Below are 27,681 nucleotides of genomic sequence, written 5' to 3' on the forward strand. Positions count from 1 at the left end.
CGTGCGGCACAACCGGCACCAGCTAATTTTCAAACTCCATGCTTCGCCTGCCAAATCTCTTCGATATAAGCCAGGAGCACTTGCCCCTTGGTGAGCCCTGGATTGACCCGCACAGGCTCGATTCACACTTCTTGGCCTTACTAATACGTCCACCACCTCTCTAAAGGTTTCTCCAAAGGCTCTATCGTCCGTTTCTTTCTGCCATAATGGATTATTGCAAGTCTGTAATAGACTGCTCTCTATCATCACAAACTCGTTTTTGCAGGTGTCCGCGGCGCGCGCCAGAATTGGCGTACATTTGTCTTGGCAGTTTTGCAGTTTTGGTTCGTTATATTCCCCTTTATATGCATCTACTCGTCGCTGCCTTTGCTACTACAATGCTCAGTCCAACAGCTCATTATCTGCTGTGACCTATCTTGTTCAATAGCAATATGACAATACTATGGAACAAAATAAGTTACAGCCGGTCAGCAGATATACGAAGATTGTTGCAATTCTTTACTATATATTGCTTAAATAACATTCTCATTTGTTCATCGGTTCTCTCATGGGATTCGAATATGCTGATTCTCGACCGCAGTTCTCCTAGTAAAAGAGAAGGTTTGATAGATCATCTCTATGTGCGTTCTCTCTTAATGATGATGCATACCTTCCCCAACTTTATATCAATGAAGTCGTCCTCGCAACTGGCTTTGGGGTCATCATATGTCCTCACGTCGCCAACGTATTCACACCGCGCGCATGGGGACCTTTAGAAAAATACTATAACATTGGAGGTGCCACATGCGCATCGTTCTCGCCACCGGCTTGCCGCGATTGGAGTCGAATTACCATGTGCATATATGAAGGAACATACAAAAATGGCTGTGAAGGCCTCATAGAACTGCGGAGTACCCTCCCACTTCGCATACTTGCCATCTTCAGTGTAGTACTCCCAGGTGAAGGTAGCGTCGGGCTTGGGAGGAACGCCTAGACTTGCACTCATAATGGTATAAACTTCTTGCATAAGCTCTTCCTTCCTCTCGAGAGAACCGATTCCGGCGAGACGCTGTGATCGGCCTTCAGCGATGAAGAGAGCGCGCGAAGAGTCAGAGCATGCTCTCGGAGCTTCAACTTCAGAAGGGTGTTGATAATCTCGAGGGTAAATTGGCTGAGGGACGAGACCACATGTCTGGGAGATGTTGAAAACATGCCATACTATTGTCTGTAAGGAAAGCGTACCTCAAGTAAGTTGACAGCCATGTCCCATTGACCGCCATCGCTACTGAGGTCTTTCGCAAGAAAGTTGACCAGGCGATCATCGACAGGCAGGTCTGCATTCTCGATAGAAAGCTCGAGGTGATAGTTGGACTTGTTCAGCTTATCCCAGAACAAGAGGCACTATGTGAGTGAGAGCTGGCGAGAACCACATTAGGTAGCGAAATTGAACCATCGGTTGCTGAGGGCGACGAACCCGCTGTGGGTGACGCGGAGCTCTGCGGGCGAATTCTCGTCGAGCGATCCGAATGAAGATGTCGCGTATAGGGTGCCCGAAACTTAGGCATGAACCTTAGATACAGACGAGCCCAAAAGACTCGGAAAACTTGACGCGGGTTGCAGTGTAAGCAGGAAGGAGTTGTAAGCCAGACCAAGTCCTTTGTAGGGATTATTATTGGGCGATTGGGCATGATAAGATTCGGAGCATGCTGTCCCTTTTCCCTGGCCAGCCTGAGCCTGTGATTGGTCCGGAGAAACTAACCGCTGCGTTGCATGATCACCTATACATGAACCGTTTCAGGAACGGCCTATGTCAGTACTAATAGAACTGTCTTATCTACCAATCGTCCCACATACGAAATATTTAAACGCGCCTTTTCACTGTATAGGGTCTCTATCTCTTGGGCCTTGGCTGGATTTGCATCGTATTACTCCTTGGCAATCAGGCTCGACCGACAGTTTACTCAGCACTAGCCGAATCATGGGATTCATGGCAGGGTCTTTCACGGCATTGCTGCACGTGGTGAGCTTAAGCGTATCGCCAATAAATACTTGGTGAGCCTGGTTTGTCTCGGACAGCCTCCATCCACACTTTTTATCCTTACTACGTTCACCACCTCTCTAAAGGTTCCTCCAAAGGCTCTATTACCCGTTTCTTTCCGTAATAATGGATTTGGAGTTACTGCAAGTCCGTAATGCTGTAGACTGCTCTCTATCATCACAAACTCGTTTTTGCAGGTGTCCGCGCCAGGATTGGCGTACATCTGTCTTGGTGGTTTTGTAGTCTTGGTTCGTTATATTTTCCTTTAAAACATATCTACTCGCAGTGTTTAATATGCTGATTCTCGATTGCAGTTCTCGATAGTATCCCTCCTGGTAAAAGAGAAGGTTTGATAAATCATATCTATGCGCCCCCTTAATAATGATCCATACCTTCCGCAGTTTTATATCAACGAAGTCGTCCTCGGAACTGGCTTTGGGATCATCATAGGCCCTCACGTCGCCAATGTATTCACACCCCGCACATGGGGTCCCTTGGAAAATACCATAACATTGGAGGTAATGCGCATCGTCCTCGCCACCGGCTTGTTCGCAGTTGGTGTCGAATTACCATGTGCATATATGAAAGAACATGCAAAGAGCTTGCTCATAATGGTCGTACCCACCATGGCCTTTGGCTGGGTCGTTGTCGCCGGCATGTATATCCTCGCGAAGTTAAATTTCATTCGCTGATTATCATGACAGGCATCATACAAGCGCTGTTTCCGGAGCTCAATTATGTCTCATCTCTTTGCATTGCTGCTTGTTTGACCCCTACGGACCCAGTCACATGTGCTGCCATAACTCGTTAGTCCCATCAACCATGATGTCAAATTAATTGATGTCTAAATATGTTCTACAGGCGGTAAATTTGCTACTAAACATGTCCCTGTGAACATTCGTCAGATATTATCTGCGGAATCCGCAGCGAATGATGGTCTTGCGTACCCGTTCCTTGCGATATCCATTTACCTCACCATAGAGACATCCGTTCGAACTGCTCTCGGCAAGTGGTTCTTGGTGGGATGGCTATGTTTGTGCTCTCTTTTATTCAATGCTTCGTAAGGTATTCATAATGTCCTACAATAGACCAGGTCATACTTGGTACTGTTTTAGGTGCTGTTCTAGGTCTGCGAAGTTGCTTTATCATCTGTGTGCATTGATCTGATTGCATTTATATTTGTGGTTCAGGCCTTCTATTCTCGAAGCTCATGAAGATATCCCACAAGAGGGGCTTTATTGATCGTGAATCATATGTGGCACAGTATCTGGCTCTGGCCATCTTCACTATGGGAATCGCGAGCACCATTGGTGCTGATGATCTTCTTGCAGCATTCGCGGCAGGTCTGAGTCCAGATTACATGTATGATCACTAGGGTCTGACATCCATTTAGGTTCTGCAATTTCTTGGGACGGTCACTTCAATGTACAGACAGAAGATGATGTATTCTCTTCTGTGATAGACTATGTCTTGAACTGTGGCTGTTTCATCTACATCGGTGCTTGGCTACCTTTTGACGCCTACAATTCTGCTGAATATGGCATCACCCCTTGGAAGCTCTTTCTCCTTATGATCACTATTTTGGTTCTGAGGCGAATTCCGCCCTTATTGGCACTTTACAAGTTTGTCCCAGAGATTACTTCCTGGAAGGAAGCGTTATTCTCTGGCCATTTTGGTGAGCAGTTCTCTTAATCATGCTGTCGCTTTCATCTAAATCCTGTATACAGGTCCAGTAAGTCAGTTGAATACCATTTCTCATCATTCATTAATTCGTCCTAGATGGGAGTCAGCGCAGTTTTCGTATCTGCCTTAGCTCTTACGCGTTTACCCACTCCGGAAGACCCGCCTGCAAATCAAGCCCAGTATCTCGCAGCAGTTATCCAGCCTATTGTTTCCTTTATCGTCCTCGGCTCTATTATCGTTCGTAAGTACTGTCATGGGAGTGTTCTCGTATTTGTCGCTAACTTACAAGGTACAGATGGCTTATCTATCCCATTCTTCAACATGGGCCGTGGCGTTCACTCTCACACGGTCTCATTAACCATGACGTGGACCAGCCGCAATCGTGCTACGGTCCCGGATTGGGTTCTTTGGGCCCGCCGTGCTCCGGATGTCGTGGAGTCAGCTGTGGATGAAGATGTAGAGCAAGGTTCCACCAGGACCCCTAAAGACACCGATGAATCTACTGTAAATATTCCAGACACCGGTCCCCCGAATGTCCTAACCTTCGAGGATGTTCATGGGGATGTCGTGTCAGTCGTGACTAGACGTCATAGTCGTGGTATAGATGACTCTTCTCCAGAACTGGTGCAGGTCAGTGTTTCATTTTCTATACATAGTCTACCTAACTAAAACTGGCTGCAGGTTGAGGCTATCGACAACCACGCTGGACCAGGGAATTTGGATAATGGCGCTCCGGATGATAATCAGATTAAGAATGTGCGCTTCCCGACTGCTCAATAACAACTACCGAGTGTCCGTGGACTGGCATGTATAAATTGTAGCTATGACTTGTGCGGTAGTCGCGACTCGCATGTTACATACAATATTACGCTTACCACGTTGAAACACCCCTTTCCCCCGTTGCATTACTCGCTTCCTCTACCCCTTTACACTCCACTTTCCTTAGTGGTAGGAATAATGGCATGCACGCGTTCCCAAAGATGTTACCCCTTGAGTTACAAATGTCCGTGCAAAAAATAGTCAAGGATTAATAAACAAAAGCGAATATGCAGCGGGTATGTATGCGGCGAATGGTCCGAACACTATGAAACCTCTAGACTACGAGATACATATGCAATGGCGCAGGTTAGCCCTGGATGTGAACTACTGATATGGTACGTGTATGCGGGGGTGTCCACGGAAGTGTATGTAGGGAGGATGAAATCGACTGACTGAGTGGATCATTCAAAAGGATTCGTGCGTCCAGCCTGAAGCAAACCCGTCAGTACAGTCAAATTCCTGAGTTAAAATCTTTCCCACCTGATTATCTCCTCCCCGGTCTGGTCCTTCGTTGCATCCACATAACCAGTCGTGCCACCATCTCACCTCCTGCTCGGGTTCTATGGGTTCCTGATGCAATGTAGGTGGAGGTGTGGATTTCATGGGAGTCATGCGTGGTCTAGCCCCTTTAGGTGGTGGTGTTAAAGGCGGCGGTAAGCCTAGCTGCTGTGGGGGCGGAACAAGCGTTGGGGTCGGAGCAAGCGTGGCTAGCTGCAATGAGTGGGTATTCGAGTCCAAGTCAAAAGTTTCGGTTATCACACTAGAGCGCTTCTTCGAATCGACGAGGGGGAACAGTGTCGGGGAGATTAACCCCGGTCCTGTTTCAGATGGATGTAAGAACGGATTTGCAGTTGTGGGCGGGCTCTCGATATCGTCAAGTGGCACTACGTCGATAGAGTCTCTAGATTGAAGAGCTCGGTGGTTCCCTAGCCCTCCTGCAGATGATCTGACTGACGGCCGTTTCGACAGGAGCACGCTTGCTCTGCGTGTTACTTCTCCAAGTAAAGATGGACCGCCCCCGCCTCTATTGAGGTTCGCAGATTCTCGTGCGGCTCTCCGTCGTTCGCGTTCAGCCAACTCCCATTGACGTAGGTTCTATCAGGATAGAAGCAACGTTTTAATGACCCGAACTCTTATGAGAGGGAACGAAAATAGCGCACCTCTTCTACGCGTCGCGTCTCGGCCGCATCGTCATTCATAGGAGGGTATGACTCTGAGCTAGGGTTTTCTATGATATCTTCGTCTAGTTGTTTAGCCTTTCCCTTCTCTGTGCTCGTACTTGAACGTGGTGGTGAAATGTCTTGCAAGTCTCGCCGGTTATTATCCTGTGACCTTGAATGAGTATGACTGAGATCCTCTTCAAAGGTTGGAGGTGAATTAGAGGACATGTTGTCGAATGCAATTGAAGAGGATGAATGAGAAGATACCATCCGCTTTGTTCGTGGTGTCCCCAAAGCCCAGAAACGACAATTACACAATATTAATGACGTTTACTCAAAAACCGTAAAATTCTCACAAACAAAGAGCTATGTACATAATTTAGCTTCTAGGCATCCATCAAGAGCTCATCATGTATCATCAATCGCAACGTTATCAACGTTTCAACGCTCGGCCGCTTAACTTAGAAACAGAGCTACGGTTGCTCAGCGCTCAGCACTTAGGCCTCAGGCGTCAGCGCTCAGGCGTGGGGCGCTGGCACTTATCCGTGGACATAGATAAACCGCTTGAATATCTGACAACTCAACCACTTATTTTTATCCGTCCTGACACCCAAGAATACGAATTAAGGTCCATTCTAAGTATACGTATATAAGAGGATATCATGTGAAGAGATCAGTCAGTCCGTGGTGAAAAATAGTCCCCGGTTGACGGATAAGACTCAAAAAGCTCAAGGCGTCTGTACACAACACCCACACCTACCGATGACCCGCTTGCATCATCATCTCATCGTATACACTCCCGTTATCATCTGACAGGTACTGCTGTCTCAACCCGCTCGACTTGTGGACCGAGTGCTGGACCATCGGTGTGAATGACTCTTCTGATCCAGCGCGACTGCAGACTGTACTGCGGTTGCTATTCCCGGTGCCGCCAGGGAGAGACAAGATGGAGGTGCGAGCAATTTCCTTCATTTGCATGATGCTCTGGCGGAAGGCATTCTGCATTATACACATTAGAAAGACGGCATCAGAAATGCGGGATGCGGAACACTTACCTGTTCACACCAGTACTGGAGACGCTTTTCACGTTCCTGGTCACGTTGACGGCGGTGGAATCAGGAACAGGGCAATCAGAGTGGCAAACATGCCTAACAATCCAACCCTCGGGTCAGATGTCGTTCAAATATTCGAAATAATGGGGCATGACCTCCGAAGATACCAACTCCAACCACAGGCATATACCCAGGTCTTGAAGTATTTTGGCGAGTCGGAACCTAGACCACAAACGCCTTTATCCAAGCAGTTAAACGACGAACATCTGAGCGTCCAGTCAATATCACGATGCATCCTACATCGAACTCAATACATACTCTTTGTCTGCATCACAGGTCTCCCCAAGCTCTTTCGCCTGAATGCAAACTAACGACTGCGAATCGCAATACGACCCTATTTGACAGTTCCCTCTAAAAAAAGGAGATGAGCACCACGCTTAGGAACACTGCAACCCTACTCACCGTGACACGATATCAATGAATTCGTTATTTCCCGCATAAGCGATGTAGGCGGTGTTCTCTACTTCACAAGATTGGCCAACTGTGACATTTGCCCACCTATATCAAACAGTCAACACACAGTCGTCCGATACCAGTTTCCGACTCACATGCAGACGTTGTTCAGACAGATGGAGCCATTTACGTTACGGCCGTACTTTGAGGGATCAGCTAATTGCTGCCAATTTGGAGGCGGCTGGCATTGGTCTGCGGAGTTAACACGGAATTAGCGAATATAACCACATCATGGAGCTCCATCGTGGCGTACCATCACGGTTCAGCTGACATGCACTGCCAACAGGTAGCCAAGGCTGGCACGCATCGCTCTCGTCGGGACAAAACTGCCCAGCAGGACACAGTGGTGGCACCCAGTCGCCTGGTGTATACCCAAATGGATATTGGTCCTTTCTGCAGCCTTTCAGTTCACAAGTGCCCTGCGACGACGAGCAGTATGTTTGTACGTCGCAATCGCTATGAAATTGAAATGTGCCGAATTCGAGGCGGTTGTTAGTGATAGTGCAGTTCTCGCCCTTGGTTTGATTACCAGCGTAAACGAAGGTGTGCCAAGAAGAAAAAAAGAGTGTAAGAGATAGCAACAACATCACGAGGGAGGGTATCGAAAACAAAGAAGAAGAGACACAAGGGCCATTGAATTTGTGCTGGCATCACATTACGTCAACCAGAGTTGGCCGTACCGATCTAGTTCCGAACTGTACATGTGCTAGTAGCGAAGCGTATATGTAGTAATAATAAAATCTTGTGCATCGTACTATACTATTTGCCACATCCTGGGCAGCAATGGATAACATCGTGAACAAATACATCGCACTCTGCACAGAAATCGTTGTGACAATCAGGGCAGCGGTACCGACCCCAAGGACTCATACCCTCCGAAGTTGCTGCAGTTGACACTGAGGTCGAAAATATCCTTGCACATGCGTGGCAACTTGAAGCCGTCTGTGGCGTGGACTCGCCTTCCATTGATGTTCTGGGATCAACAGCATCAATGATACAGACATAAATCCACTAATATATCACTTACACAGCTTCATACGGTTTCACTGGGAATAGATGGTGATAGCTTCGTGCCAGGTGAGGTGAGCTCACGATCATGAGTCCACAGATGTCGCAGTCGGTTGGGACATCGCACACTTTCGCCATACACCTCGGACACAAGAAGCCTTCGCTCTTCATGTCCGAATGACAAGCACATAAGCTTGGTGGTGATGAATCAGGAAGTCGAGTAGGAAATCCCATCATCATCAAGTCGGCAGCTGGGTTTGCTCCTGGCCCTCCTGCGCGAGCGACGGCTCGTTGTGCAGGAGGTGGAACAAGCTCAAACAAGATGTCTTTGAAGTGCCCCTCGTTCATGGCCACGCCAAATTGACCTGCCCTATGGATGAATCAACATATTTCGTATAAAACATCCTACTTACCACCAGTCTTGTCACATAAATCTCTGGATATCTTCATTTCCGCAGCCAATGCAACGACCGATATGCGTATTTTATTCTTTACGCAGGCATCCAGGGTGTCGTGAATATTTCCAGGGTCGCATGTCGTCAGAGAGCCAAAGATGATAAGGATCTCTCGTGAAGAGTGGGTTGGCAAGTGACTGCATAGATCAAAAATAAGTTCCAAGTGCTAAGGAACTGATATACCTCATGCTACTCCGTGCCATCTCGATGGCATTTTGAAGGCTTGGTTCACCCGTGGGCTCAAGTCGACTTCTCTCGCTGAGACATTTCAGGACATCTTGCGGATTGCCTGGTAGAATGAGCATGTTACTTGATGAATCACCCTGCAAAACCTACCAGACATCTCCCCGATCCTTTCGCCAATACCCGCACGCATACCAACGACGCCAATCTGCCCCAGAGGATTCTGGTCAAACCACTCGACCACAAATTCCCTTGCGTACTGAAGCATGAGATCAAAACGAGTCGGACGCATGTCGCGGTCCATCATCGCTGCTGAAAGGTCGAGGAGGAGAACCAGATGTCGGATGATCGTACGGCGGATAGCAGCAGCAGGTGCAAGTAACCTGACTCACTAGGTCAGCGAAACTACAATGGGAGACGTGAAATAGATGGACCTCCTCCGCCTCCCCCGCGCCATAAGATCCTCCACTGCGCCCTGCAGACTTCCAGCCTCATCTTCCTGCACAGTGTCCCATGAACGCGTATAAGATGCCTCCCAGGTGTAAGCTTGCTGTAAAAATATGAGTATAACTCCGTGATGAATACCGCCTTGCTGACCTCCTTCGCTTTTGCCTTGCCTTTGTCCTTTTTGCGTTTGTCAATGACTTTGCCCTTTCCCTTTCCTTTCCCGCGGTGTTCAACATCACCGAGCAAAGAAATGTCTGAATCAGAATCTACGTCCATGAAATTATCATCTCGATTCCTGGGCGCCATGGCTGAAGCTGGGACTTTTCGTGAAGTGAGGAAATGAAGCCTTGCAGAGATGACTAGGCTGTCGGAAACATATCATCTTAAGGCGGTGGCTCGGTGGCAATCACTCTCAAAATACTGTACAATTGTATATTGGTTATTACTAGTACTGGTAGTAATCTATACTCCTTGTTCACATTTATACCGTGACTATTCTTATCTTGCGAATCGTACTAGTGGGCGCAGGGTGCGCATATCAGCTCGGCCTCGTTCATCGGTCACGGCGAGAAGCAGCCTGAGAGTTCAGTGCTTCTCGGCATGACCAACACTCGAAAGATAACAGAAACTGAATGGGACAATCGGCCATCAGTAGAAAACTTCGACTCGCAACTCCAACACCCGTCACAATTCATACAGTTTCGGAGGTGGCAAAGACAGAAGCATGATACGAACTTCATTCATAATATAATCAGGTACAATGACAGAGCCTCCCAAAAAAAAATCCAGCACCAATTGAGGACTCGCTACTACACCAATAATACATCATTATTCATCGATACAGACTAAGCAGATACCCTGATCAGATGTTGCAAGGCCGTGATATCCATCTCCGCATTCCTCGGAGTGATACTGCAAGGGAATGGCAAAGGACGCCTAACAAAAATCAATAAGCCATCTCTCCGGAGAAATCCTATTAAACCCCACGTACACAGTAAGCCCTGGATTCCAGCGTGGCTCGATCTCAATCTCTTTACCAGTCTCGTCTTTGGCCCTAGAAAAATTGAAAACTGCAAGCAAACAGACCATGCCAGACCATATAGAAGCTTCGGCAAGATGACGACCAGGGCATATCCGTCGCCCAAATCCCCACACGAAACTCACAGTATCGTCTGTCAGAGTGCCATCTGGGTTCAGGAAACGGTCAGGATTGAATTCGTACGCATTTGCGTATTTATCTTCGTTGTGGCACATTGCCCTGAGAAACATTGAGTTACAAACCACAAAATAATCGATCTTCGTACCAAACATTCGGGGTGACTGTAGCACCTGTACTGCGAATGAACGTGGACTTCAGGATGAGAAGAACCTCGCACACCTTTGGGTATGTAATAACCTTCGTAAATGTCGCTTTCGACAGCAGCATGCATGATCGCTGTAATAGATCAATGATCCAGTTCCGTTGTGCTGACGTGTGCGACGCACCAAGAGGGAAAACTGGGTGCCACCGCAAGCACTCCCGTAAAATGGCATCAATGTAGGGCAAGGATGGACGATCGTGGAATGTGGGCAGTCTCTTTTGGCCAACCACACTATCAACAAGTTTTTGCGCTTTCTGTTGTATATCTGGGTGGAGAATCATGACCAGCATGAAGTTCATCAACACAGCGGCTGTCTAGTACTTGTCAGCGTTGGACCGAATCACTGGCTGCCGCTTTCGGCCTACCGTCTCAGTGCCAGCTGGCGAGACAATCTCATTCAGTCTGACAAATTTACACTGAAACCCATTTGCTCACCTCCAAGAGCGGTTGCTGCGGATTCCTGTATTGCTTTCTTCTGCCAGGCAGAATCGCCGTGGCCATCATCAAGCTCCGCCAAATGTTTAGCGACCATGCAAGGAGAAACAGATCCCATAGCCTGAAAAGAGCTTGAGAAAAAATAATCTCACAAAATGTTGCATTTACCATACCACGCACTGTGTGCGCGAACGGCCTTTCCAAGTTTTCCACGGCCAATTCCTTGGCTAAAGGTGAAATTCTCTTGAGACGCATACCAGGCAGCCAAGAGGGGAGGCGGAGAACTGCAAATTATACGGTAAGAAATTGGTGTATATGATAAACGACTGAGCATACGGAAAGGATAAGCACTAAAAACGGCAGCTACCTCGGGTCTCAACTCTTTCAGCATGATATCCAGAGCCATGGTTGCGCGCTCAATCATGTAGTCATGACGTCGTGCTGCATCATACGAATACACGGCGGACAAGATGACTGAACCTGAATGGCTGGAGAACTGTTTCAATACCAAGGTACCCGGTAGATGGGCATAAAATCTACCCACGCTTCAAGGTGTTCCGGGTAGTTCAAAGGATCCTCGAGGAGGTTTAATAAAAGGTCGTGGCTTTTGGCTACTTGCATGGGCTGAAAAGTGGGGACTGCGTCTTGTCGGAAGGACTGATGTAAAATTTTCCGCTGAAGGCGCCATCTACTGCCATATCGCATAAAGGCGGTAGTATAGTCGACGCCAAATCTAAGAATTCATGGCTAATCAACAAGAATACTGGAGAATTCGACTAAATCATACAATTCATTGGTTGCGATCTCTGGTCGGTCGGAGTAGTTATGTGAGCGATGCTCAAGGAGGTCTCTTGCAACCCGCTCAGAGTTGATAATGATATTGTCCTGACCAAAAAGCCGAGTATATACCACGTCACCTGGGAAACACTGATTACTAATTGTGATCTGCATTGTAGGGGACAACTCACCGTATTGATTGCCCCATGCCTTGTAGGTTAGCCAAGGGGCGGTCACATCGACTGCCAGTGCACTACCTAGGATTGGGAGTAAAGCTGGACCAGGTGGTAATTTACCACTGTGAGGCAGCTTCGGTTTGGCAAAGTAACTTCTGAGTACCAAGCTGATGGCAAAGGCGGCAGAAACTAGACCAAGCGTACTGTAACTCATGAGAAGGTCCAACATAGCAAGTGTTAATAATACAAAGTGAGTGGTGCGGTAGGTGGAGTTTTGGGGTCTTTTATATTCAGAAGGGGTGCAAGACAATTTACCTTAAACGAGCATTCAATTTGAAGTACGTGATGACCGGTGACGCGGAACGCCTGATGTGTGATGAAGCAAGGACTCGATCTGAGGGTGACAACGGACAATAAGAGGGCGTAGCATTCTGTTAGCAATGTAAAGTAGAGCTGATCACGGTGAAGGTACAAGTAGATCGAGTAGTACAAAACACTAATGCGTCAATTGCGTCCGAAGTGGAAAGACCTCAACCACCGCTCGGTAAACGTCATAATTAACATGCACCGCCGGTAGTAGGGCAGAACTATTTCTGCCGGCAGAATCCTCCCATGTTCTACCCCTGCCCTGACAAGTGGCAGGATGGCAAAGTTCTGCCATTCGCCCGTGGCAGAACTTGAGGTACCGGAGCATGCGTGAGATGAGTCTATCAGTGCAATCCCTAATTGTATCTACCCAGGCACAACGGTATGACTGCCCGGCACCCGTTCTCGCGCGCACCTTAGGACGTGCCTGAAATTCTCCGATACAGTTTACGGGGTCCAACCTTTACTAGCATGGTTCCTGACATGGACAAGTCAAATTCCACTTACATGCATTATGGGCTCGATTGGTCCCCAGACCATACACAGTCGTTCCGCTGCTGAATTTCTATGCAGTGGACGTCTCAAATGGCATTGCACGAGCTTACCACAGATCTGTCGTCGGCATAGCTTTCCTGCAACAAAGACGACTCGGTAACGTCGAAGCTTGAAGCCGAGTCAGGGGTGGAGATTCATCGATGCAGTCCGACTTACATGCCAAGCCTAGTGCACCCCTTGAGATCATATATTTCCAGATCGTCATCCTTGCTCGCGAGTGAACGTTAACGTTAATAACCTTATGCTCAACTCCAAACTATCAATATATTCTACAAACCTAGACAACGTACTCACGGTCCACAACCCCTGACTGAAGTACATCCTGCCAAATACCTTCCACCCATCTGACACACTCATCTACTTTTACAAACACTTCCTCGACAACCTTCCTCAAGTACTCATCTTCGAAACCTTGCACCCTACCAATCGTCAATTGAGGTGTCTCTGCATCATGAGCCGCATCAAATTCTTCTGGATTTAAGACTATCGCTATCCGAGCTCGCTTCTCAGTACGCTTGCCATGCTGCCCTGTCTGCATTCTGAGTGGTCCCGTATGCGCTCCAGCTTGTTTAGATTCCGACCGTTGATGCCTGAGTGCATCAGCCAACGCTTTCAGTATCCGTTTCTGTAGTAGCATAAACACAGGGTCATTATGGTTGAGTGTGCGAGCAACAGCCGCGCGAAGCCTGGTCTCTTCCTCTCCAGAGAGCATGGCGCCATCCAGCTGGCGTGCACGAACAACTTCATCTGCAAGATTCACAAGCTTTATGTCGCCTGAACCTGGTTCTTCTATGATTTCAGCATTGAGAAGGATCCACAGCCGCTCCATGAAGCTCATCGCGTCGTTCCCTTGTGCACCTTGAGGTACACGAATTAAGGTGCGTAGAGAAGCAGCGATCACCAGTGCCTGTAGGTAATTCTGAATTTCGAGTAGCGCGGGAGTAGAGAAGAAAAAAATCGGTGGAAGGGAGTTCTCATTGGATTGTGGCTCTCTGGTTGGTAATTGACATGATATAGGGGTCGATGATCCTAGCGCCTGTACAAGTCGCATGATCCATTTGAATTGCGGCTCAGCGGCGACGCCGTTAACCTGAAAAGATGGTTGATAGTCCCCAAGCCATACCGGCCAGATACACTCTATCCGCCAGCACTTCCAAATATCCAAGATGTCTTTGCGTTCTTTGGTTTTTGCCTGTTGAGATATCATAGACTGTAGCTGCTGCTCAGTCATGCTTCCCAACACGAACTGGGAGAGCTGTTCTCTCATAATGTCCGAGATCCTGAGTATGGACTTCACTGTGTCTACCACCAGCGTGGCTAATGAGATAGGACGCGATGACCGGAGGGGAGGTTCGTCCAGTGAACGAAGAAGGTCATCGAGTTCTTCGTCCTGGACTGGCGCGCAACGCTTGCGCAGAGAAGTTACAACCTCACGTAGATGCATGACAGCTGAATCTAATGGGGAAGACGTCGGAGGTAACGGTGAGGAAAGTGTGGTAATGACAGGACTCTGAGATGGGAGAAGAGGCGTCAGTGCAATGAGGAGGTCTTGGTACAACGATTTGATGCGCGGTAGCTGGCAAGAAGGCTCTGGATTTGAGAGTGATTCCACAGCCTAGAGAGCCCTCAGATGGTAGAATATCCGAAGCACATGAAGCCGCACCTCATCCCAGAAAGCTTTATGCACGAGATCCTCAACCTTGTCGCGCAAAGTAGGTCTTGCGCCGTCGCCCTCTTTAGGTGAGCCAGACAGCATTGAAATGAGGGACTTTCCTGGAGGGACAACGCGCTTTGGATCCGTGGCAAGCAGGTGATGGAAGTATGTGCGGTTGAGAATTTCTACTAGCTCTAAGGGAAGCAATATTGGATCAGATGTCGGAATGAGGGGGGACGGTGCGGATTCAGGATCAGGATAAATGATTGAGAAAGAATCTTGTGGTGCTTTGTTCGCTGGATGAGAGGGTGCGGGTATATTGCCAGTGGCGGGCGTAAGGTCTGATCCCTTGGACGGTCGAGTAGTCAATAAACTGCGCAGCGTATGCAGAAGTTTTTCATTATCTTCGGATATGTCCCATAGCCCTTGATCCTGTAGCCGTTGGAAATCCCGGATAAGACTGTCCCAAGTGACGCGCTGAGTAATTGCTTCGTTATGGTGCAAGTCTGTTAGCAATGAGATAGTGTCCCGAAGTAAAGCATTATCTGGAGCAATCTCTGCTTTGGCCTTGAGCTTTGATAGGATGGCCTCCATATTGGTCGATGACGAGCTCGACGCCTTGCACGACCTAGAATGTGGTGGTCGATGCAAGGTCGATGACAAGTAATTACATCAGTGCCCGAAAGGAGACCATTTTAGGATCACACTGTGACACGGCTTACATTTTTGTACGTCACTGGGGCGCTCAGTTGACTGTCAGCCAAATTCCAATACTTAGCTATATACAAGAACTACAATTTTAACGAACTCTACGACGACCGCAGCAACGGTGTGCTTGCCTTAATTTCCAGCGCTTGATGTCACAGTCAGCAGCAGCTTCACTGACGACCTCAGTTCCCACTCTCACCAGTACTATCGCTCAGGCCACAGCAGAGCCATCCGCAACTGACCTGGTTTCTGCTCATCATGCCAGTCCGGTGGTAGCGTTCATAATTGGACTAGCGATCATTCTACTTGCATCTATTCTGAATGCTGCTGGTCTAAATATCACAAAGTTGGATCATGTGAGTTTCTACGACGTGTCACAACTCAATCAATGATTATGTTTTGATACGCCCAATTTACAGGTGCGGACGAGCACCATTCCAAAGTCAGCCCGCAGGCGAGACTGGCTACGACCGCTATGGCTTCTAGGCATCGTTTTATATATTCTATCCCAGCTCATAGGAAGCACGCTTGCCTTGGATTATATGAGGGCAGGCACGTTGACTTGTTCTCTCATATCATCCCTCTCTGACAATTAGCTCCTCAGAATATGTTGCCCCTCTCGGATCTACATCTCTCATCTTTAATTTTCTATTCGCTAGATTTCTAATTGGGACCCCAGTCACACAAACAGACATCTATGTGAGCTCCTCCTCGCTCTATTTGCACGCTTCGCTAACCAGACTCAGGGTACGCTGATCGTGGTACTCGGCGTAATCGGTATCGTTGCCTTTGGAGGTGTCAACAGTGGTCTGTCGACGGAAACGGATGTCAACCATCTCACGGCTTTATGGCGGCGTGGTGGTTGGCTTGGATTCTTTTTTTGCATGTCCATCGCCCTCATTCTCGTCCTCATTTTCACAAATTCCCTGGATGATGTTCTCGCTGCACGGTCAGACTTGGACTCGGAACCTTTTGCGGGCATGAGCACACGGAGGTCGCACGAGTCAAGCACTACTTACCTTGGAAAAGTCAGGAACAACTGGAATGCATGGATGTTATGGGTAAAGGAAAAGTTAGAAACCTGGACTGCGCCTCAGGATGATACGCAAGTCGCGTGGGTGCTTGGAATTGGTTGGGCGTGCTGTGGGGGTGGACTTGCTGGAGGGTGTCTGGTTTTCGCCAAAGCCACGTGGGTTCCCTTTGTCTCTTTCCCAGTTTTGCTTTTTCTGACTCGGAATCAGCGTGAAGCTACTCACAGGAAGCCTCTCGCACGAGAACCCCGGAAACCAATTTGGCCATCTAGCTCCCATATTCACAATCATTCTACTCGTAATCACGGCTGTACTTCAGATCATCTGTCTAAACCGTGGACTTAAGGCTTATGACTCCACTCTCGTTGTCCCAGTTTTCTACGGCGTTTACACTGCAACTGGGTATGTTCATTCTTCCTGTTTTCCTGTTTCAATTACACCTATTCTTATCTATGACCCAGTTTTCTGGACTCGTTGGTGTTCAACAACGCAGTTGACGCCTACAAGCCATGGATACTCTTCCTGATCTTCGCCTCAATAATGATCCTAATCTCCGGCGTGGTCCTCCTAACACATAAAAAGCCCGAACGATCGACTCGTGCGCCTGCTGCCACTGCGCTGTCTGGCTTGTCATCTCGCAAGGCTGCTCGGTCCTCTTCAAAGGTCAATCGTATAGATGAAGACGACGATGACGATGACGAAGAGCAAGCTTTGAGAAAAACAGAAGAAGGTGAGGAGGATCGGGCAGTACTATGGCAAGTGGGAGATATTAGCGAGGATGAGGATGACCAAGTTGGCAAAGGACATACGCCAAGAGGTGTGCACGTAGCTGGAAACACGACACGTGTCACTGGAGAAGGATCCATGCTGATGCGAGGTGAGGAAGTGAACTTCGAACAATCACACGAACACAGTCACTCGATTTCCTCAGATACGACACTGGCTCAGAATCCGCAGGATCCATTCCTCGATGATGACGACGAGGAGTTTGGGCAGTGGAAATGATGGATACTGTTCATGATACAACTTCATACCCCGACGTTGGACTGCACATATATGCAATATGTTCATAATTGCTTCACAGTAGATACATTTACTATTTACCGGAACACTGCATTCGCACGCGTCTAATACATTTGCTTCGCGAACTTCGCAAGATTGGTTCCGTTGATCGGGTCTAAATGGTTGAATCACAAACCCGTGCATATGTATACTATTCGCTCAATGAATTGTTAGTATTATTAGTTAGGCTGACTTTGTCATCTTCTTTCTCAAACACCATGGTCGAGTTAAACTCAACACAAGAAAAAGAACTCGACGAACTTGACGACGATTATCAGTCAGACGACGAGGACCCTAACGTATTCAAAGTCAGAGATGCATTAACACCGCCGTCCGCAATGAGCTACTCTGCACAGGAGTTACACAGTGCGTCGGTTAACACACAACTCGTGGCGTATTCTCTTACATACTGTCAACTTCAGGATATATACACGAAGGCTTTATTGACCTGAACCCCATTTATCAACGAGGCGAGTTACCAGAACCCTACGCACTTGACGTATATTGAACAATAACTGCACGCAGACGTTGTTTGGTCAGAGACAAAGCAAATTGGTCTCATCGACTCCATCTTTCGAAACTTCTACATCCCCCCTGTGATATTTGCCGTGGCCAAAGATGATGATGGGGAGCCCGTTCGTATTTGCGTGGATGGAAAACAAAGGCTCACGTCAATACAAAAGTTTCTTGACGGTCTGGTGAGTGCTCCCTTGTAGTCACGCGACGTTTACTGGTATCTTATGCTACGTGAGCGTTAACAGATACCTCGTGAGTGTGATATTTGACGATACTTGGTCTTCATGTTGTTCATTTAACTACAAAGATCGAGACGTGCATACAAAGAAGAGCTATTGGTTCGTTCGTTCGGCGAAGCAGAAGAATACACGCCTAGAAATACCAGAAGAGTGGAAACGACGGTTTGCAGAAACCAGAATTACTTGCGGTTCGTGTTTTGACTGCATCACCCTTCTGAGCTACTTACCTTTGTTTCCCTGTAGTCGAGTATCATCACTTGACTCCTGAAATCGAGCGCGAAATCTTCCAGCGGGTGCAGCTCGGTGTGCAATTGACTGCTGCAGGTGCTGTACTTCTTTAATGACACAATTTATACTGACGGACGTATCCAGAGAAACTTCAGGCGATTTCGTCGCCATGGGCTGACTGGATCGCGGACCTCGAACTGCGTCATGTGAATGTGGACAATAAGGGACTAGCCAGTGTCCTCGAGTGGGACACTACACGCGGAAGAGACTTCCAATGCATTGCACAGCTAATCTATTGCTGTGATGGCCTCCCAGACCACCTGCTTCCCACAGCCCAAAAACTAGAAAAATGGCTGAAGCGGGTGGATAAACCACCAACGAAGTTCATGGCACTGATCAACGATGTACTGTCGGAGTTTTGGCACATCGCGACAGATTCTGAACTTAACGCCGCTTTCACCGAAGTCGACAAGCGCGTTGCGCCTGTCGAATTTGTATTCGTCGGTATGTATCATATCTTTAGAAGTGAATAATTTGCTTAGCATATGCTCTGCGTATGCCCCACAGGCGTCATCCTTTTCCTTCTTCGGGGGGACCACACAAGTGAAGAAAAAGCGAATGCCGTCCTACATATGCGTTTACGCATACGAGAACAATTCCGCGACGTTCGGAACAATGGTGTTGTAGGAAAAGCCTTGTGGAGTTTCGTTGATAGCATAACTGGTCAATCTGGGTTGAGAGTGTTGGACGCGAGCGCTCCAATGCTGGCGATTGCGTCCACTTCCACGGGCACGAAGCGGAAGAGGAAAGGTTCGGATGCCGACGATGACTATCACCCTTCGCCAATCAAGAGTCTAGGTTCGAAGGCAAAAACGCGCACATCGGGCAAGAAGTGATTGTCTCGTGGTGTTGTGAACTATACGACAGGGATATTAACTGCAGAGGCTTATAGTAAATACCATGATCGTATACATGCCTCCTGTAGATATAGGCTATTGTTGATTTCAGTTGTTGTAACTTACTCTCGCAGTGTACCATACCCCCTCAGTATCAGTCAGAGCTCTGGCATGTTTGAGCAGTAGTTTGTCTCTTTCCTTGGAGTTAACGGCAATGTCAAGTAAGAAATGTTCGATCTCCTCATGTCTCCATCGTTGGCGAGTCAGAAATAGCTCAACGAATCTCGCAGCTGGGTCAACTGGTAATGCAGAAGATGGAAAGTAGGTCAGTGTCGCTTCCTCTCCGATTGAGGACAGATTTCGAAGGTAGTCTCCCTACAAATCATGTCATTGTAGTTCAGCCAAGAGTTAGCATAGCAACGCACCGAAAGAAGGGATAGCTTCACAGAAGACTCGAAAGTGTCCCCTACTACGTTTTTCCATTTCTTGAGGAATTCGTTCTCAGAGATAGGGTTATGCTAAGTCTGGCGTCAGTATCGGCAAGCAGAGCCAGCAAAGAAAAAACAAACCCTATGATGGCGGAGAATTCCTACTCCAAGCTCTCGAATCACCGCATCTACATCCATTTTCCAGAGGCCTTCTCTTACATCCCCGAACCAGGAGATAACCTGCTTCGATACTGCGCGGGGTATTTCATGTTCATCAGCAAGTACAGACACCAGCTCCTCGATCGGAGCAGCTTGGTGTGAGAGGGACAGTGATATCAAGTAGTTTAACAGCAGTTCGAGAATAGTGCTAAGATGCGCTGGGGCTATAGGCCGTAGCTGTCCTAAAATAATATTAATATAACGACTCGAACAGCCATCACAGGGGGTCTTGCTCTTACCTTCAAGGACGAGGATGCGTCTCTGTTTCAGACCGCGGGCGAACTCAGCTTCGCTGGCTTGTATTTCGCTACGAGCCTGCTCGTAGCTATATTTTGGCATGGTTGCCTTGTGAACATGGATGAGATGATATGCCCCGTACACACTGCATGCTGGCCCACCTGCTTGTCCTCATCTCCTTCATCATATTCCATGTCCCTCAGCAGGATGGAAAGCTTATGCAACTTTGGTACCACAGGCACCAGCTCCAAGATTTCATGCAATTGGTCTCGGATGTGCACGGTCCCATCTGGATCCGATCTGGAGGGTGTCACAACCAGCATGGTATTAGACAGCACGACAGAACGGACAGCATATGTCTTTTCTAATGTACATAGTACTGCGTCCTCAGTCGGGTGCCCTTTGATAAAGAGGCTGGGTGTTACAATCTCAAATCAGATAGTTGACGGTCGAGAGGAAAATCCACCTAGCAGTTTTCTCAGAAGCAGATTCAATTATTTGGCACAGCTCTGGAAGAAGCTCCAAAAGCCTAAAAGAACCTGTGTCCTGAGCAGTAGCTGTAGACAATCTAAGATCCAGTTCACTCATTGTGGTACGGGTCTTAAACTTGGGTGTCATCGGGAGACCTTAACGCGCTTGTCACACTCGCACGTGTTGCAACGGTCACGCACAGATCACAAAATAACTGAAAAACAACTATATAGTGTGTGGAAAACACAGAACATATCGACGATACGTCCATTCACATAAATGCGATCAGCTCTGAGGAGCGTGCGTGTCAACAGGGTGGAATTTCACGCGGACTTCTGAGATTTCCTTCCGCGCCTCCTTCAACGTCTGCGAGATCTTTACTTCCAGTCTTGATGTAGCCAAGACTGACATATTGCTCGGCACATCAGCTGTAAGGTCCACATACATCATGGAGCCTGCACGCTTAGCTCGGAGATGTCGGACGGCAAGCAATTCAGCAGTGTCATGGAAACCGTTGCCGATGACAGAGGATGGCGGTGATGATGATGAGGTGGTAGAGGAGAGAAGAGGGTCCAATGCGTGTGCAAGCTTTCGTTGCGAGTTCACCGAGATGCCAGCATCTGTAAGCTCAGTGAACGCGCCTCCAAATAGGTCTAAACCTTGCTTGAGGATGACAAAAGAAACGATGAGCCCTGGTGAAGGTGATAAGCAGTGTAGAAAAAAGGACCTGGTAAAAAATTACTCACCCCCTATAGGATCCAAGGGTAATGCAGGGAATAGCCATGATCCTATAATTGCGAAAAGGGCAACAAAACTCGAATATGCGTCACTGCGATGATGAACAGCATTTGCATAAAGCACTGGGCTATGTTCTTCGTCGGCAACCTTCTTGGTTACTCGATACAACCACTCCTTTGCTACGACGCTGACTGCGGCGAACCAGGCTGCATTAGGGTCGAGGATGCCAGTATGACCATGCGAGTGGCCTATGGCAGGAACATTATAAGCAATAGACGTAACTTGTTGGAGCAGGTTATGAAGCGGGCCGGGTGGGATGGTGGAGACAGTTGTCGCCAGTGCTTCCACGAGGAGGTGATACGAATGGAAGCCGATGGCTAGTGCTCCTCCGATGAGCAACAGTGACACGGTAGTTGTCCCGAGAGTCTCAAATTTGGCGAATCCGTATGGATAACGTGCTGAAGGTGGCTTCCTTGATAGTTTCCAGCAAAACAGGACAACAACGTCACCAAGCAGATCTAGAAACAATCATGTTAGTGCAAAGAGCCAAGCTATTGGTTGGAATCACGGACCACTCATGGAGTGACCGGCATCTGCCAGCAATGAGGCAGAATGCATATACCAGCCCGCGAAACCTTTAGCGCCAGTCAAAGCCACGTTGGCAAATAGCCCTATAATCGTTATTCGGCTCCCTCTGTCACCTAATGAATTATTAGCTGGGCTTCGACTAAGCAGGGGATCACAGCTTACCAGCAGTTTGAAGCGCCTGTACTATCTGCTCTGCATCATGTCCGTGGTCGTGTTCATCGTGCGAGTGTGAGTGAAAGATCGAATGCGAATGTTTGTCATGGGCGTCATTGTGACGATTTACGCCTTCCTGCGTCATTTCTTCACGCTGTGAACCTCGCTGCGTCGAGTTTACTCGTCGGATTGCCATTCCAAGGCACGTTGTAGGCGGATACGTAAATGACCTGGCAACACGTCAGTACTCCTCAGGTCCGGGACTCTGGATGTGCCTTGCTTAGTCTCCACTCACCTGACACTATCTGAAAGCACGAGACTAGGGACCCTATAACGACGTTGTAGGTCCGAATGATATACTCTACTTTGCGAAGACCCCCTTGGAAATAAATACCGGGAGACAACAGGCAAAATGAATGGAAATGATGCCAAGGACCCCGTTATCCGAGTCGAGCCCACCGCGGTGTGAACAGCCCTGATCAAGCAGCGCTCAAGGTTCGCTGCAGCCTTCATGGCTGGGCTTGTCACAAATGAGACGATAGAGATATGGTCTAATGATACACATAAGGATGTGGACCAGGCATAGTCAGAAACACTACAGCCTTGACAGTGACAGTGTGACTTCCTCGCGATGTAGGTTTGATATATGTTCGACCGGATTGGCAGACGGAGTTTAGAACTAAAATTAACCATGCTAGTCGGCGGTTGAGAAGGTACTCTCTAGAAGTATCGTCAAGTACCTTCCACACATGCAACTCGACTCAATTGTTGTTATACTGATAAAAGAAATTGTCTCTTTCTTGTCGCCGCATCTGCACCAAACCAAGATCGTCATATTGCCAACTCATGGTTACTCAGACCAATACCCCTTATATCGGGTCCTTGGAATTGTATTGATAGGTTTGATCTTTCACAGCACTATAGATCACAGTTCAAAATATGTAGAAAACGGGTCTAACCTTTTCCCCCCCTGCTGACTACTCTAGACCAATCCATCGGTACCGTCATCGCATGCTGGACTCGAATAGTATTACCACGGACTCACAAGCATAAGAAAATGATCACGATCGCCACCTGCCCCAGGGAAATCTCCGCATCTGCTACCGAGTACAAACATTGACAATAGGTAGCATGATCTCGTCCCATATCGTCCGCAGCAGTGCTATCAGTGCTGTCCTTGGCTCCTTCTGCATCTGAATCGCTCATTTCATGTTGTCTATATGAATGCGCCCTACGTTGAGGTTGGCCGTTAATAGATGAATATTTGCGACTTCAACGCGATGGCGGTAGAGGTACATAAGCACCATATGGTGCTCTAAGATGCAATCGGCCAAGGGACACGGCAGATAAAAATATTTTCAGCGAGACTTCTTGAGATTCCGGGTGGAACGACGCAGTGGAAGTTTCGAAGGTCCTGCCTCGGGAATTGGAGGATGACCTATGGAAGCGGACCCTGCTGAGGGGTTAGTAGTGGGTGCGATTTCAACATAGGTGTTGATAAACGCGGTCAAAATCTCGAGAACCTTCTCGTGAGTGGTCTCTACTCTCTCTCTCTCGTCGGGCTTGTTCGCGAGGCACACCAAAGTCTGCCATTGTTGGACGAGAGGCCTAAACGCTGCGAAGTAATCCGAGGTCATCTTCACCATAAAAGTTGGGTCCAGGACGACCCCCACTTTCACGAAACAGCAGGTGCCGAGAAGCCCTCTGAGATCGGTCTTGCCCAAGGCCTCATAGGCGCTCGCCCATGGCAGCGAGTCTCGAGTCCACGATGGTGACAATTCACCGCGCGGCCCCCCATACTTCGTAACAAACTCAAAAAATATATAAAACAATGACTCCAGGTCATCAGAGGGCTTGTGTTCAATCAGCCGTTGAACATCATTGGCCGGGGCGACGTCCTTGCCCGGATCAATGTCGCCCAGGTTGGTGTTGGTGTCCAAGAAGGTCATGTTCATCATGCTCTGGAGAATACAGATGGAAATGTATGGCATAGTACCCTGTAACAATAAAATTGACAGCACGCACGGCAAATTTCGGAAAAAAAACTTACAGTACCAGGTGAATAAGTGCTGGTCGTATTCACTGCCAAAATTGCAGCATGGTCGAGGTCGATGAAGTAGCCAGTACCTTTATAGATAACAAAATTGTTGGGACTGAGGTCACCATGTAGGACTCGTCTCTCAATCATTGCACGGTGAGCTAAAAATGAGCGTGTTTATGTTCTGCGCATGTGATATGACTCACTGATTACAAATTGACGAAAAGCCGTGATCAGCTCCATTCTAGAGTTGAATTGAGAGAGAGGCTCTCCGCAAGGGCTCAAGAGAAGATGCTGGTGCAATCTATTGCAGAATGTGGTGTCGTCTCGTTGATCCTGGTTATATTCCTTGCAAATACGCGATGTACAATCAGGCTGCCCCTCGTAATAGACATCCCAGTTGTCAATAAGTTCGACGACGTTAGGAATACCCTTGAGCATCCTCAGGACGGTTGGTTCGTGCATTTTTTTCGACTCCTCCACCCAACAATCTTTCAGAGCGTACTCTACTCCTTCCTTGTTTCTAACCCGATAGCAGATCGTGCCTTTGCAGAAAAATCCATGACTCTTCCACAGCAGAGCCATGATTGAATAGACGTTGTGCTTGTTGTCTTGCACCCAGCCTATCGCCCCATCTGCAAGATTGTCATGAGTGCCATTACACGCAGCATGACACATGTGAATAGTGGGATCAAGGCCCAGGTGCATCACTAAATCCCACCGTTCCCCACAAACCATTATATACACATTATCATGTAGATAATAACCATATTCGGCTAAAATATGACAGTGCGAGATATATAGGCATATAAGTGTTTAGAACGCTATCCCCTATGACCAATGATTGTCATGAATCGTGTAGTGACAAATACTAGTACTGTTTTGAAGTGATGAAACATGTTCAACGAAGTGTTTCTCATGTAGAATTTCTAGCACAGTGGCTCTCCTGTCCAATAAGTAACAAAAATATAAATTCTTGCCATCTGTACCATCATACAGACAATTGCTTCAAATACTGGTATTATGATATTATGGGTTTTATACTTGATTGGCCAGAAAATCATAAGTTGGATGGTGTTACGACACACGGTCGTGTGCGACTAGGATGATCTAAACAGCGACAACCACGACAGTGGTACCGAGTGCTGAGAGTCATCGGCCTTTACAGACAAGCAAAGGTTGCGTACTCGAACGTAGCTCGTGGTGGTTAATGAGGGGTTACGCTGAGATGATAGCAGGGTTTACAGACAGTGAGAGGCGTCACTGAAGGTACGAGTCGATGTCGAGCAGGTAGCTTTAGCGGGACAAGGAGTTCAAGGGTAAACCTAGTAAGATTAAAGTAAGGAACGTCTACTTTAATCTTCGACCTTATATAAGGCTACTCATCGTATCTAAGCTCAGCCTAAAGCTGGGTTCTAATCTGCTTATCTACATGAGTCAGAGATAGCGTCCATGAGGCGGGCTTCTATCGTAGATAGGGTCCATGCGGTACCCTTCTATCAGTACATGAGGCAACACGAGGCTTGCCTTCTATCTTGATAACATAAATAGGTCTTCTAGACCTATGTCGTCATGTATCGTCATATGCGGTCCAGACCGCTTATCTAAGCCGGCAGTTGCCGCTTATCGTCTATCATCATCTATTGTCGTCGTCGTCATCTGTCGTCACAGAGCTGGTGAGACTCCGTTATCATCTATAGCCGTGCGGTGGCAGAGGGCTGTCTGCTGGCAGGGGACTCATGCCATGTTACTGTAACATTACCCCTCTACTAGTGTCAAAGTCACCGACTTTGATCAATCCTGTGTTCTTCGTCAGCTTCCATCGCCGGAGGTATCGAGGGCGTGGAGACGGCTGGTACTGGGGGAGTTTCTGGTTCGGGCGAAGGCGGTGGTGGGTATCTGAGCGTGAGGTCCGCGAGCACTTTGTGGTTATGCTCCCAATCTAAGAGAGCTTCGTAAAACTTCTCTTCATCTCTAAACTCTTGGAGTACGATGCGTCCATTGAGTTGAGGGCAGTGGACCGACAGATGGTCAAGTCCTAGTTCATCGCAGATGCAACAAACGTAATCTGGACACTTTCTAAATGTGTGTCCGAATCCTCCGCAACGCTTGCAGAGCGTGGTACGGGTACGATCTATAGTGGCCGCCTTTCGTCTCAGCGGGCGCACTGGTCTGGATCTTTCTTCAACATGAGGCCTTGCCTCAACTGTTCTGACAGCTTGGTTCGCGATGTCTGGGAAGTCGAGCGGAAGGAGGTGAAGCGTGAGTACGCGAATCCTTTTCTGTAAATGAAGCACAGCAAGTTTCTTCGTGCCTTCATCGAGGTCATCACGATTGGCTACGTCTTCCAGCAGCTTCGTGGTACGGATAATGCAGACAGCAAGGGATGTCCCTGCACCGAGTCTGGCGTCTTGCTCGCCAAGGATGTCGTCGATCACTTGGGAGTACATGGGGGTGAGAATAGCGGTTTCGCTGAATGCATTGTTCTCAATCGTCTTTAGGATTCGTCCGTAGTCGGAGTCCTTAAGTGCAATGCGGATAGTTTCTTCTTCAATAGAGGTCATCATGATGTTGGGAGGTTCTGGGGAATGTAAACATTCACGGGAGGCTTATATGGTTGCTCCATGTCGTTTCCAAGCTCCGCTTGATTCGAGACTTATCTTTTGTTGAGTTCTTCTATCGTTATCTATCTAGCCATGAGGCTAAGATCTTCTCGTTATCGGGACATGAGGGGTGGTTCTTCACTATCAGAGGGGAGGTGCCGTGATAGGTACGATCTTCGTTAATCCTTTGTTTATAATCAGGATCAAGGTTTGTCTTCATCAGAGGGTGGTAATCATTGCCATAATGGTAAGGGCGCGTTCCGTTTATCTTTTGTTGATTCGGTCGGCGGATCTAGAGGATCTTGCAGGCTTGCAGGAGTTTCCGAAAGGTTCGCCTCATGATAGTTTTACCTCATTCCGGAGGATCGTCTTCTCATCTTTTGTTTATCAGAGTTGAAGTCGTTCTAGAGGATTCTGTGGATAAGGAGTTCGCCTCGTGATAGTTTAGCCTCGTTCCGGAGGATCGTGCAGTTTAATCGTCATGCTGGACGGGCATAGTTTATTCTCTTTGCGGAGATCGGTGCAGTTTAAAGCCATGCCGGGCTCGCGTGCAGTTTAAAGCCTTGCTGGGCTGTCGTCGAAGTCGTCATCAAGTGTTCATATCAGAAGTAGTCGGGAAATGGTATTCGTGGTGGGGGGGTGTCGTGCATGAAACGAGAATAAATCAGGGATTTTACCCTCTCAATAAGCCATTTAGTCTACCATGACTAATCTTCAGTCTAAAAATCGAGGCCGTCGTCAGGGCCTTCGTATTCGATGTCGTTTCCTTCGTCATCAACCATGCGCCAGTTGTGCGTCGATGGTTCTTCTAAATCCAACCATATATTTTCAATGGGATTGGAAGCAGGGTGTGGCGCGTAGAGCG

General features: G+C 47.9%; 13 protein-coding genes across 13 annotated transcripts; 3 read left to right on the forward strand and 10 right to left on the reverse strand.

Annotated features, from left to right (window-relative positions):
• Positions 1-751: 751 nt before the first annotated feature.
• Positions 752-1,667, reverse strand: F5147DRAFT_832254 (peptidase C1-like family-domain-containing protein; the record flags this gene model as incomplete). Its single annotated transcript, XM_041443805.1, has 3 exons — positions 752-1,171; positions 1,222-1,380; positions 1,410-1,667. 3 exons carry the CDS (start codon positions 1,665-1,667, stop codon positions 752-754), a joined length of 837 nt encoding a protein of 278 aa, XP_041299359.1.
• Positions 1,668-1,770: 103 nt separating this feature from the next.
• On the forward strand, positions 1,771-4,954 carry F5147DRAFT_115977 (Sodium/hydrogen exchanger family-domain-containing protein). Its single transcript, XM_041428091.1, has 15 exons — positions 1,771-1,788; positions 1,866-2,031; positions 2,104-2,164; positions 2,215-2,265; positions 2,332-2,364; positions 2,419-2,671; positions 2,722-2,823; positions 2,879-3,049; positions 3,106-3,144; positions 3,208-3,360; positions 3,411-3,692; positions 3,745-3,749; positions 3,797-3,941; positions 3,996-4,330; positions 4,382-4,954. Exons 2-15 carry the CDS (start codon positions 1,958-1,960, stop codon positions 4,478-4,480), a joined length of 1,803 nt encoding a protein of 600 aa, XP_041299360.1. The 5' UTR covers positions 1,771-1,788; positions 1,866-1,957; the 3' UTR covers positions 4,481-4,954.
• F5147DRAFT_563923 (uncharacterized protein) lies at positions 4,921-5,907 on the reverse strand (the record flags this gene model as incomplete). Its single annotated transcript, XM_041430699.1, has 3 exons — positions 4,921-4,947; positions 5,000-5,614; positions 5,680-5,907. The coding sequence occupies 3 exons, from the start codon at positions 5,905-5,907 to the stop codon at positions 4,921-4,923; spliced, it is 870 nt and encodes a 289-aa protein (XP_041299361.1).
• A 369-nt stretch (positions 5,908-6,276) lies between these two features.
• Positions 6,277-7,855, reverse strand: F5147DRAFT_664512 (uncharacterized protein). The gene is made up of 7 exons (XM_041435012.1): positions 7,498-7,855; positions 7,340-7,436; positions 7,194-7,289; positions 7,050-7,142; positions 6,922-6,997; positions 6,735-6,770; positions 6,277-6,678 (listed from the first exon to the last, which is right to left on the reverse strand). The coding sequence occupies exons 1-7, from the start codon at positions 7,829-7,831 to the stop codon at positions 6,436-6,438; spliced, it is 975 nt and encodes a 324-aa protein (XP_041299362.1). The 5' UTR covers positions 7,832-7,855; the 3' UTR covers positions 6,277-6,435.
• Positions 7,856-9,729, reverse strand: F5147DRAFT_664516 (Ssl1-like-domain-containing protein). The gene is made up of 7 exons (XM_041435013.1): positions 9,488-9,729; positions 9,325-9,440; positions 9,044-9,273; positions 8,891-8,996; positions 8,666-8,844; positions 8,272-8,617; positions 7,856-8,217 (listed from the first exon to the last, which is right to left on the reverse strand). Exons 1-7 carry the CDS (start codon positions 9,641-9,643, stop codon positions 8,004-8,006), a joined length of 1,347 nt encoding a protein of 448 aa, XP_041299363.1. The 5' UTR covers positions 9,644-9,729; the 3' UTR covers positions 7,856-8,003.
• A 385-nt stretch (positions 9,730-10,114) lies between these two features.
• Positions 10,115-12,589, reverse strand: F5147DRAFT_664526 (cytochrome P450). The gene is made up of 13 exons (XM_041435014.1): positions 12,467-12,589; positions 12,102-12,435; positions 11,921-12,050; positions 11,678-11,866; positions 11,470-11,621; positions 11,302-11,417; positions 11,134-11,254; positions 11,064-11,077; positions 10,823-11,012; positions 10,716-10,772; positions 10,642-10,666; positions 10,329-10,595; positions 10,115-10,273 (listed from the first exon to the last, which is right to left on the reverse strand). The coding sequence occupies exons 2-13, from the start codon at positions 12,313-12,315 to the stop codon at positions 10,183-10,185; spliced, it is 1,566 nt and encodes a 521-aa protein (XP_041299364.1). The 5' UTR covers positions 12,316-12,435; positions 12,467-12,589; the 3' UTR covers positions 10,115-10,182.
• Positions 12,590-13,184: 595 nt separating this feature from the next.
• On the reverse strand, positions 13,185-15,329 carry F5147DRAFT_664534 (uncharacterized protein). Its single transcript, XM_041435015.1, has 2 exons — positions 14,671-15,329; positions 13,185-14,622 (listed from the first exon to the last, which is right to left on the reverse strand). Exons 1-2 carry the CDS (start codon positions 15,253-15,255, stop codon positions 13,285-13,287), a joined length of 1,923 nt encoding a protein of 640 aa, XP_041299365.1. The 5' UTR covers positions 15,256-15,329; the 3' UTR covers positions 13,185-13,284.
• A 73-nt stretch (positions 15,330-15,402) lies between these two features.
• Positions 15,403-17,552, forward strand: F5147DRAFT_601741 (uncharacterized protein). The gene is made up of 6 exons (XM_041432238.1): positions 15,403-15,725; positions 15,789-15,921; positions 15,974-16,068; positions 16,116-16,558; positions 16,611-16,802; positions 16,862-17,552. Exons 1-6 carry the CDS (start codon positions 15,519-15,521, stop codon positions 17,403-17,405), a joined length of 1,614 nt encoding a protein of 537 aa, XP_041299366.1. The 5' UTR covers positions 15,403-15,518; the 3' UTR covers positions 17,406-17,552.
• Positions 17,553-17,619: 67 nt separating this feature from the next.
• On the forward strand, positions 17,620-19,494 carry F5147DRAFT_116193 (uncharacterized protein). Its single transcript, XM_041428092.1, has 8 exons — positions 17,620-17,828; positions 17,885-17,932; positions 17,988-18,160; positions 18,224-18,230; positions 18,286-18,405; positions 18,461-18,541; positions 18,590-18,949; positions 19,013-19,494. Exons 1-8 carry the CDS (start codon positions 17,681-17,683, stop codon positions 19,339-19,341), a joined length of 1,266 nt encoding a protein of 421 aa, XP_041299367.1. The 5' UTR covers positions 17,620-17,680; the 3' UTR covers positions 19,342-19,494.
• F5147DRAFT_564023 (sister chromatid cohesion protein Dcc1) lies at positions 19,450-20,813 on the reverse strand (the record flags this gene model as incomplete). Its single annotated transcript, XM_041430705.1, has 6 exons — positions 19,450-19,716; positions 19,767-19,859; positions 19,911-20,170; positions 20,228-20,333; positions 20,387-20,639; positions 20,692-20,813. 6 exons carry the CDS (start codon positions 20,811-20,813, stop codon positions 19,450-19,452), a joined length of 1,101 nt encoding a protein of 366 aa, XP_041299368.1.
• Positions 20,814-20,869: 56 nt separating this feature from the next.
• F5147DRAFT_625078 (cation efflux family-domain-containing protein) lies at positions 20,870-22,797 on the reverse strand. Its single transcript, XM_041432665.1, has 5 exons — positions 22,471-22,797; positions 22,185-22,405; positions 22,007-22,135; positions 21,443-21,952; positions 20,870-21,388 (listed from the first exon to the last, which is right to left on the reverse strand). The coding sequence occupies exons 1-5, from the start codon at positions 22,686-22,688 to the stop codon at positions 20,982-20,984; spliced, it is 1,485 nt and encodes a 494-aa protein (XP_041299369.1). The 5' UTR covers positions 22,689-22,797; the 3' UTR covers positions 20,870-20,981.
• A 736-nt stretch (positions 22,798-23,533) lies between these two features.
• Positions 23,534-24,798, reverse strand: F5147DRAFT_767030 (uncharacterized protein; the record flags this gene model as incomplete). The annotated part of the gene is made up of 3 exons (XM_041440830.1): positions 23,534-24,172; positions 24,226-24,374; positions 24,420-24,798. 3 exons carry the CDS (start codon positions 24,796-24,798, stop codon positions 23,534-23,536), a joined length of 1,167 nt encoding a protein of 388 aa, XP_041299370.1.
• Positions 24,799-25,994: 1,196 nt separating this feature from the next.
• F5147DRAFT_767031 (uncharacterized protein) lies at positions 25,995-26,777 on the reverse strand (the record flags this gene model as incomplete). Its single annotated transcript, XM_041440831.1, has 1 exon — positions 25,995-26,777. One exon carries the CDS (start codon positions 26,775-26,777, stop codon positions 25,995-25,997), a length of 783 nt encoding a protein of 260 aa, XP_041299371.1.
• Positions 26,778-27,681: the final 904 nt, after the last annotated feature.

Source organism: Suillus discolor (genome assembly GCF_016758755.1).
Source record: "Suillus discolor strain FC423 chromosome Unknown F5147scaffold_2, whole genome shotgun sequence".
Classification (NCBI taxonomy): domain Eukaryota; kingdom Fungi; phylum Basidiomycota; class Agaricomycetes; order Boletales; family Suillaceae; genus Suillus; species Suillus discolor.

Coding starts and splice junctions, on each gene's coding strand:
- F5147DRAFT_115977 (XM_041428091.1), top strand. CDS start 1,958: ATGGGATTCATGGCAGGGTCTTTCACGGCATTGCTGCACGTGGTGAGC. Junction 3,050..3,105: donor GTTCTTGGTGGGATGGCTAT/GTTTGTGCTCTC, acceptor GTCCTACAATAG/ACCAGGTCATACTTGGTACT. Junction 3,361..3,410: donor TCTTGCAGCATTCGCGGCAG/GTCTGAGTCCAG, acceptor ACATCCATTTAG/GTTCTGCAATTTCTTGGGAC.
- F5147DRAFT_664512 (XM_041435012.1), bottom strand. CDS start 7,831: ATGTTGTTGCTATCTCTTACACTCTTTTTTTCTTCTTGGCACACCTTC. Junction 6,771..6,921: donor CAAAATACTTCAAGACCTGG/GTATATGCCTGT, acceptor CAACGTGACCAG/GAACGTGAAAAGCGTCTCCA. Junction 6,679..6,734: donor TCCAGTACTGGTGTGAACAG/GTAAGTGTTCCG, acceptor TGTATAATGCAG/AATGCCTTCCGCCAGAGCAT.
- F5147DRAFT_664516 (XM_041435013.1), bottom strand. CDS start 9,643: ATGGCGCCCAGGAATCGAGATGATAATTTCATGGACGTAGATTCTGAT. Junction 9,274..9,324: donor GCGCGGGGGAGGCGGAGGAG/GTCCATCTATTT, acceptor CTAGTGAGTCAG/GTTACTTGCACCTGCTGCTG. Junction 8,845..8,890: donor ATGGCACGGAGTAGCATGAG/GTATATCAGTTC, acceptor TGATCTATGCAG/TCACTTGCCAACCCACTCTT.
- F5147DRAFT_664526 (XM_041435014.1), bottom strand. CDS start 12,315: ATGTTGGACCTTCTCATGAGTTACAGTACGCTTGGTCTAGTTTCTGCC. Junction 10,773..10,822: donor GCACCCAGTTTTCCCTCTTG/GTGCGTCGCACA, acceptor GATCTATTACAG/CGATCATGCATGCTGCTGTC. Junction 10,667..10,715: donor AGGTTATTACATACCCAAAG/GTGTGCGAGGTT, acceptor TTCGCAGTACAG/GTGCTACAGTCACCCCGAAT.
- F5147DRAFT_664534 (XM_041435015.1), bottom strand. CDS start 15,255: ATGGAGGCCATCCTATCAAAGCTCAAGGCCAAAGCAGAGATTGCTCCA. Junction 14,623..14,670: donor ATAAAGCTTTCTGGGATGAG/GTGCGGCTTCAT, acceptor AGGGCTCTCTAG/GCTGTGGAATCACTCTCAAA.
- F5147DRAFT_601741 (XM_041432238.1), top strand. CDS start 15,519: ATGTCACAGTCAGCAGCAGCTTCACTGACGACCTCAGTTCCCACTCTC. Junction 15,922..15,973: donor CTTGGATTATATGAGGGCAG/GCACGTTGACTT, acceptor TTAGCTCCTCAG/AATATGTTGCCCCTCTCGGA. Junction 16,069..16,115: donor TCACACAAACAGACATCTAT/GTGAGCTCCTCC, acceptor AACCAGACTCAG/GGTACGCTGATCGTGGTACT.
- F5147DRAFT_116193 (XM_041428092.1), top strand. CDS start 17,681: ATGGTCGAGTTAAACTCAACACAAGAAAAAGAACTCGACGAACTTGAC. Junction 17,829..17,884: donor CTCTGCACAGGAGTTACACA/GTGCGTCGGTTA, acceptor TGTCAACTTCAG/GATATATACACGAAGGCTTT. Junction 17,933..17,987: donor GAACCCCATTTATCAACGAG/GCGAGTTACCAG, acceptor AACTGCACGCAG/ACGTTGTTTGGTCAGAGACA.
- F5147DRAFT_625078 (XM_041432665.1), bottom strand. CDS start 22,688: ATGAAGGCTGCAGCGAACCTTGAGCGCTGCTTGATCAGGGCTGTTCAC. Junction 22,406..22,470: donor GTGCTTTCAGATAGTGTCAG/GTGAGTGGAGAC, acceptor ACGTGTTGCCAG/GTCATTTACGTATCCGCCTA. Junction 21,389..21,442: donor ACCCTTGGATCCTATAGGGG/GTGAGTAATTTT, acceptor CACCTTCACCAG/GGCTCATCGTTTCTTTTGTC.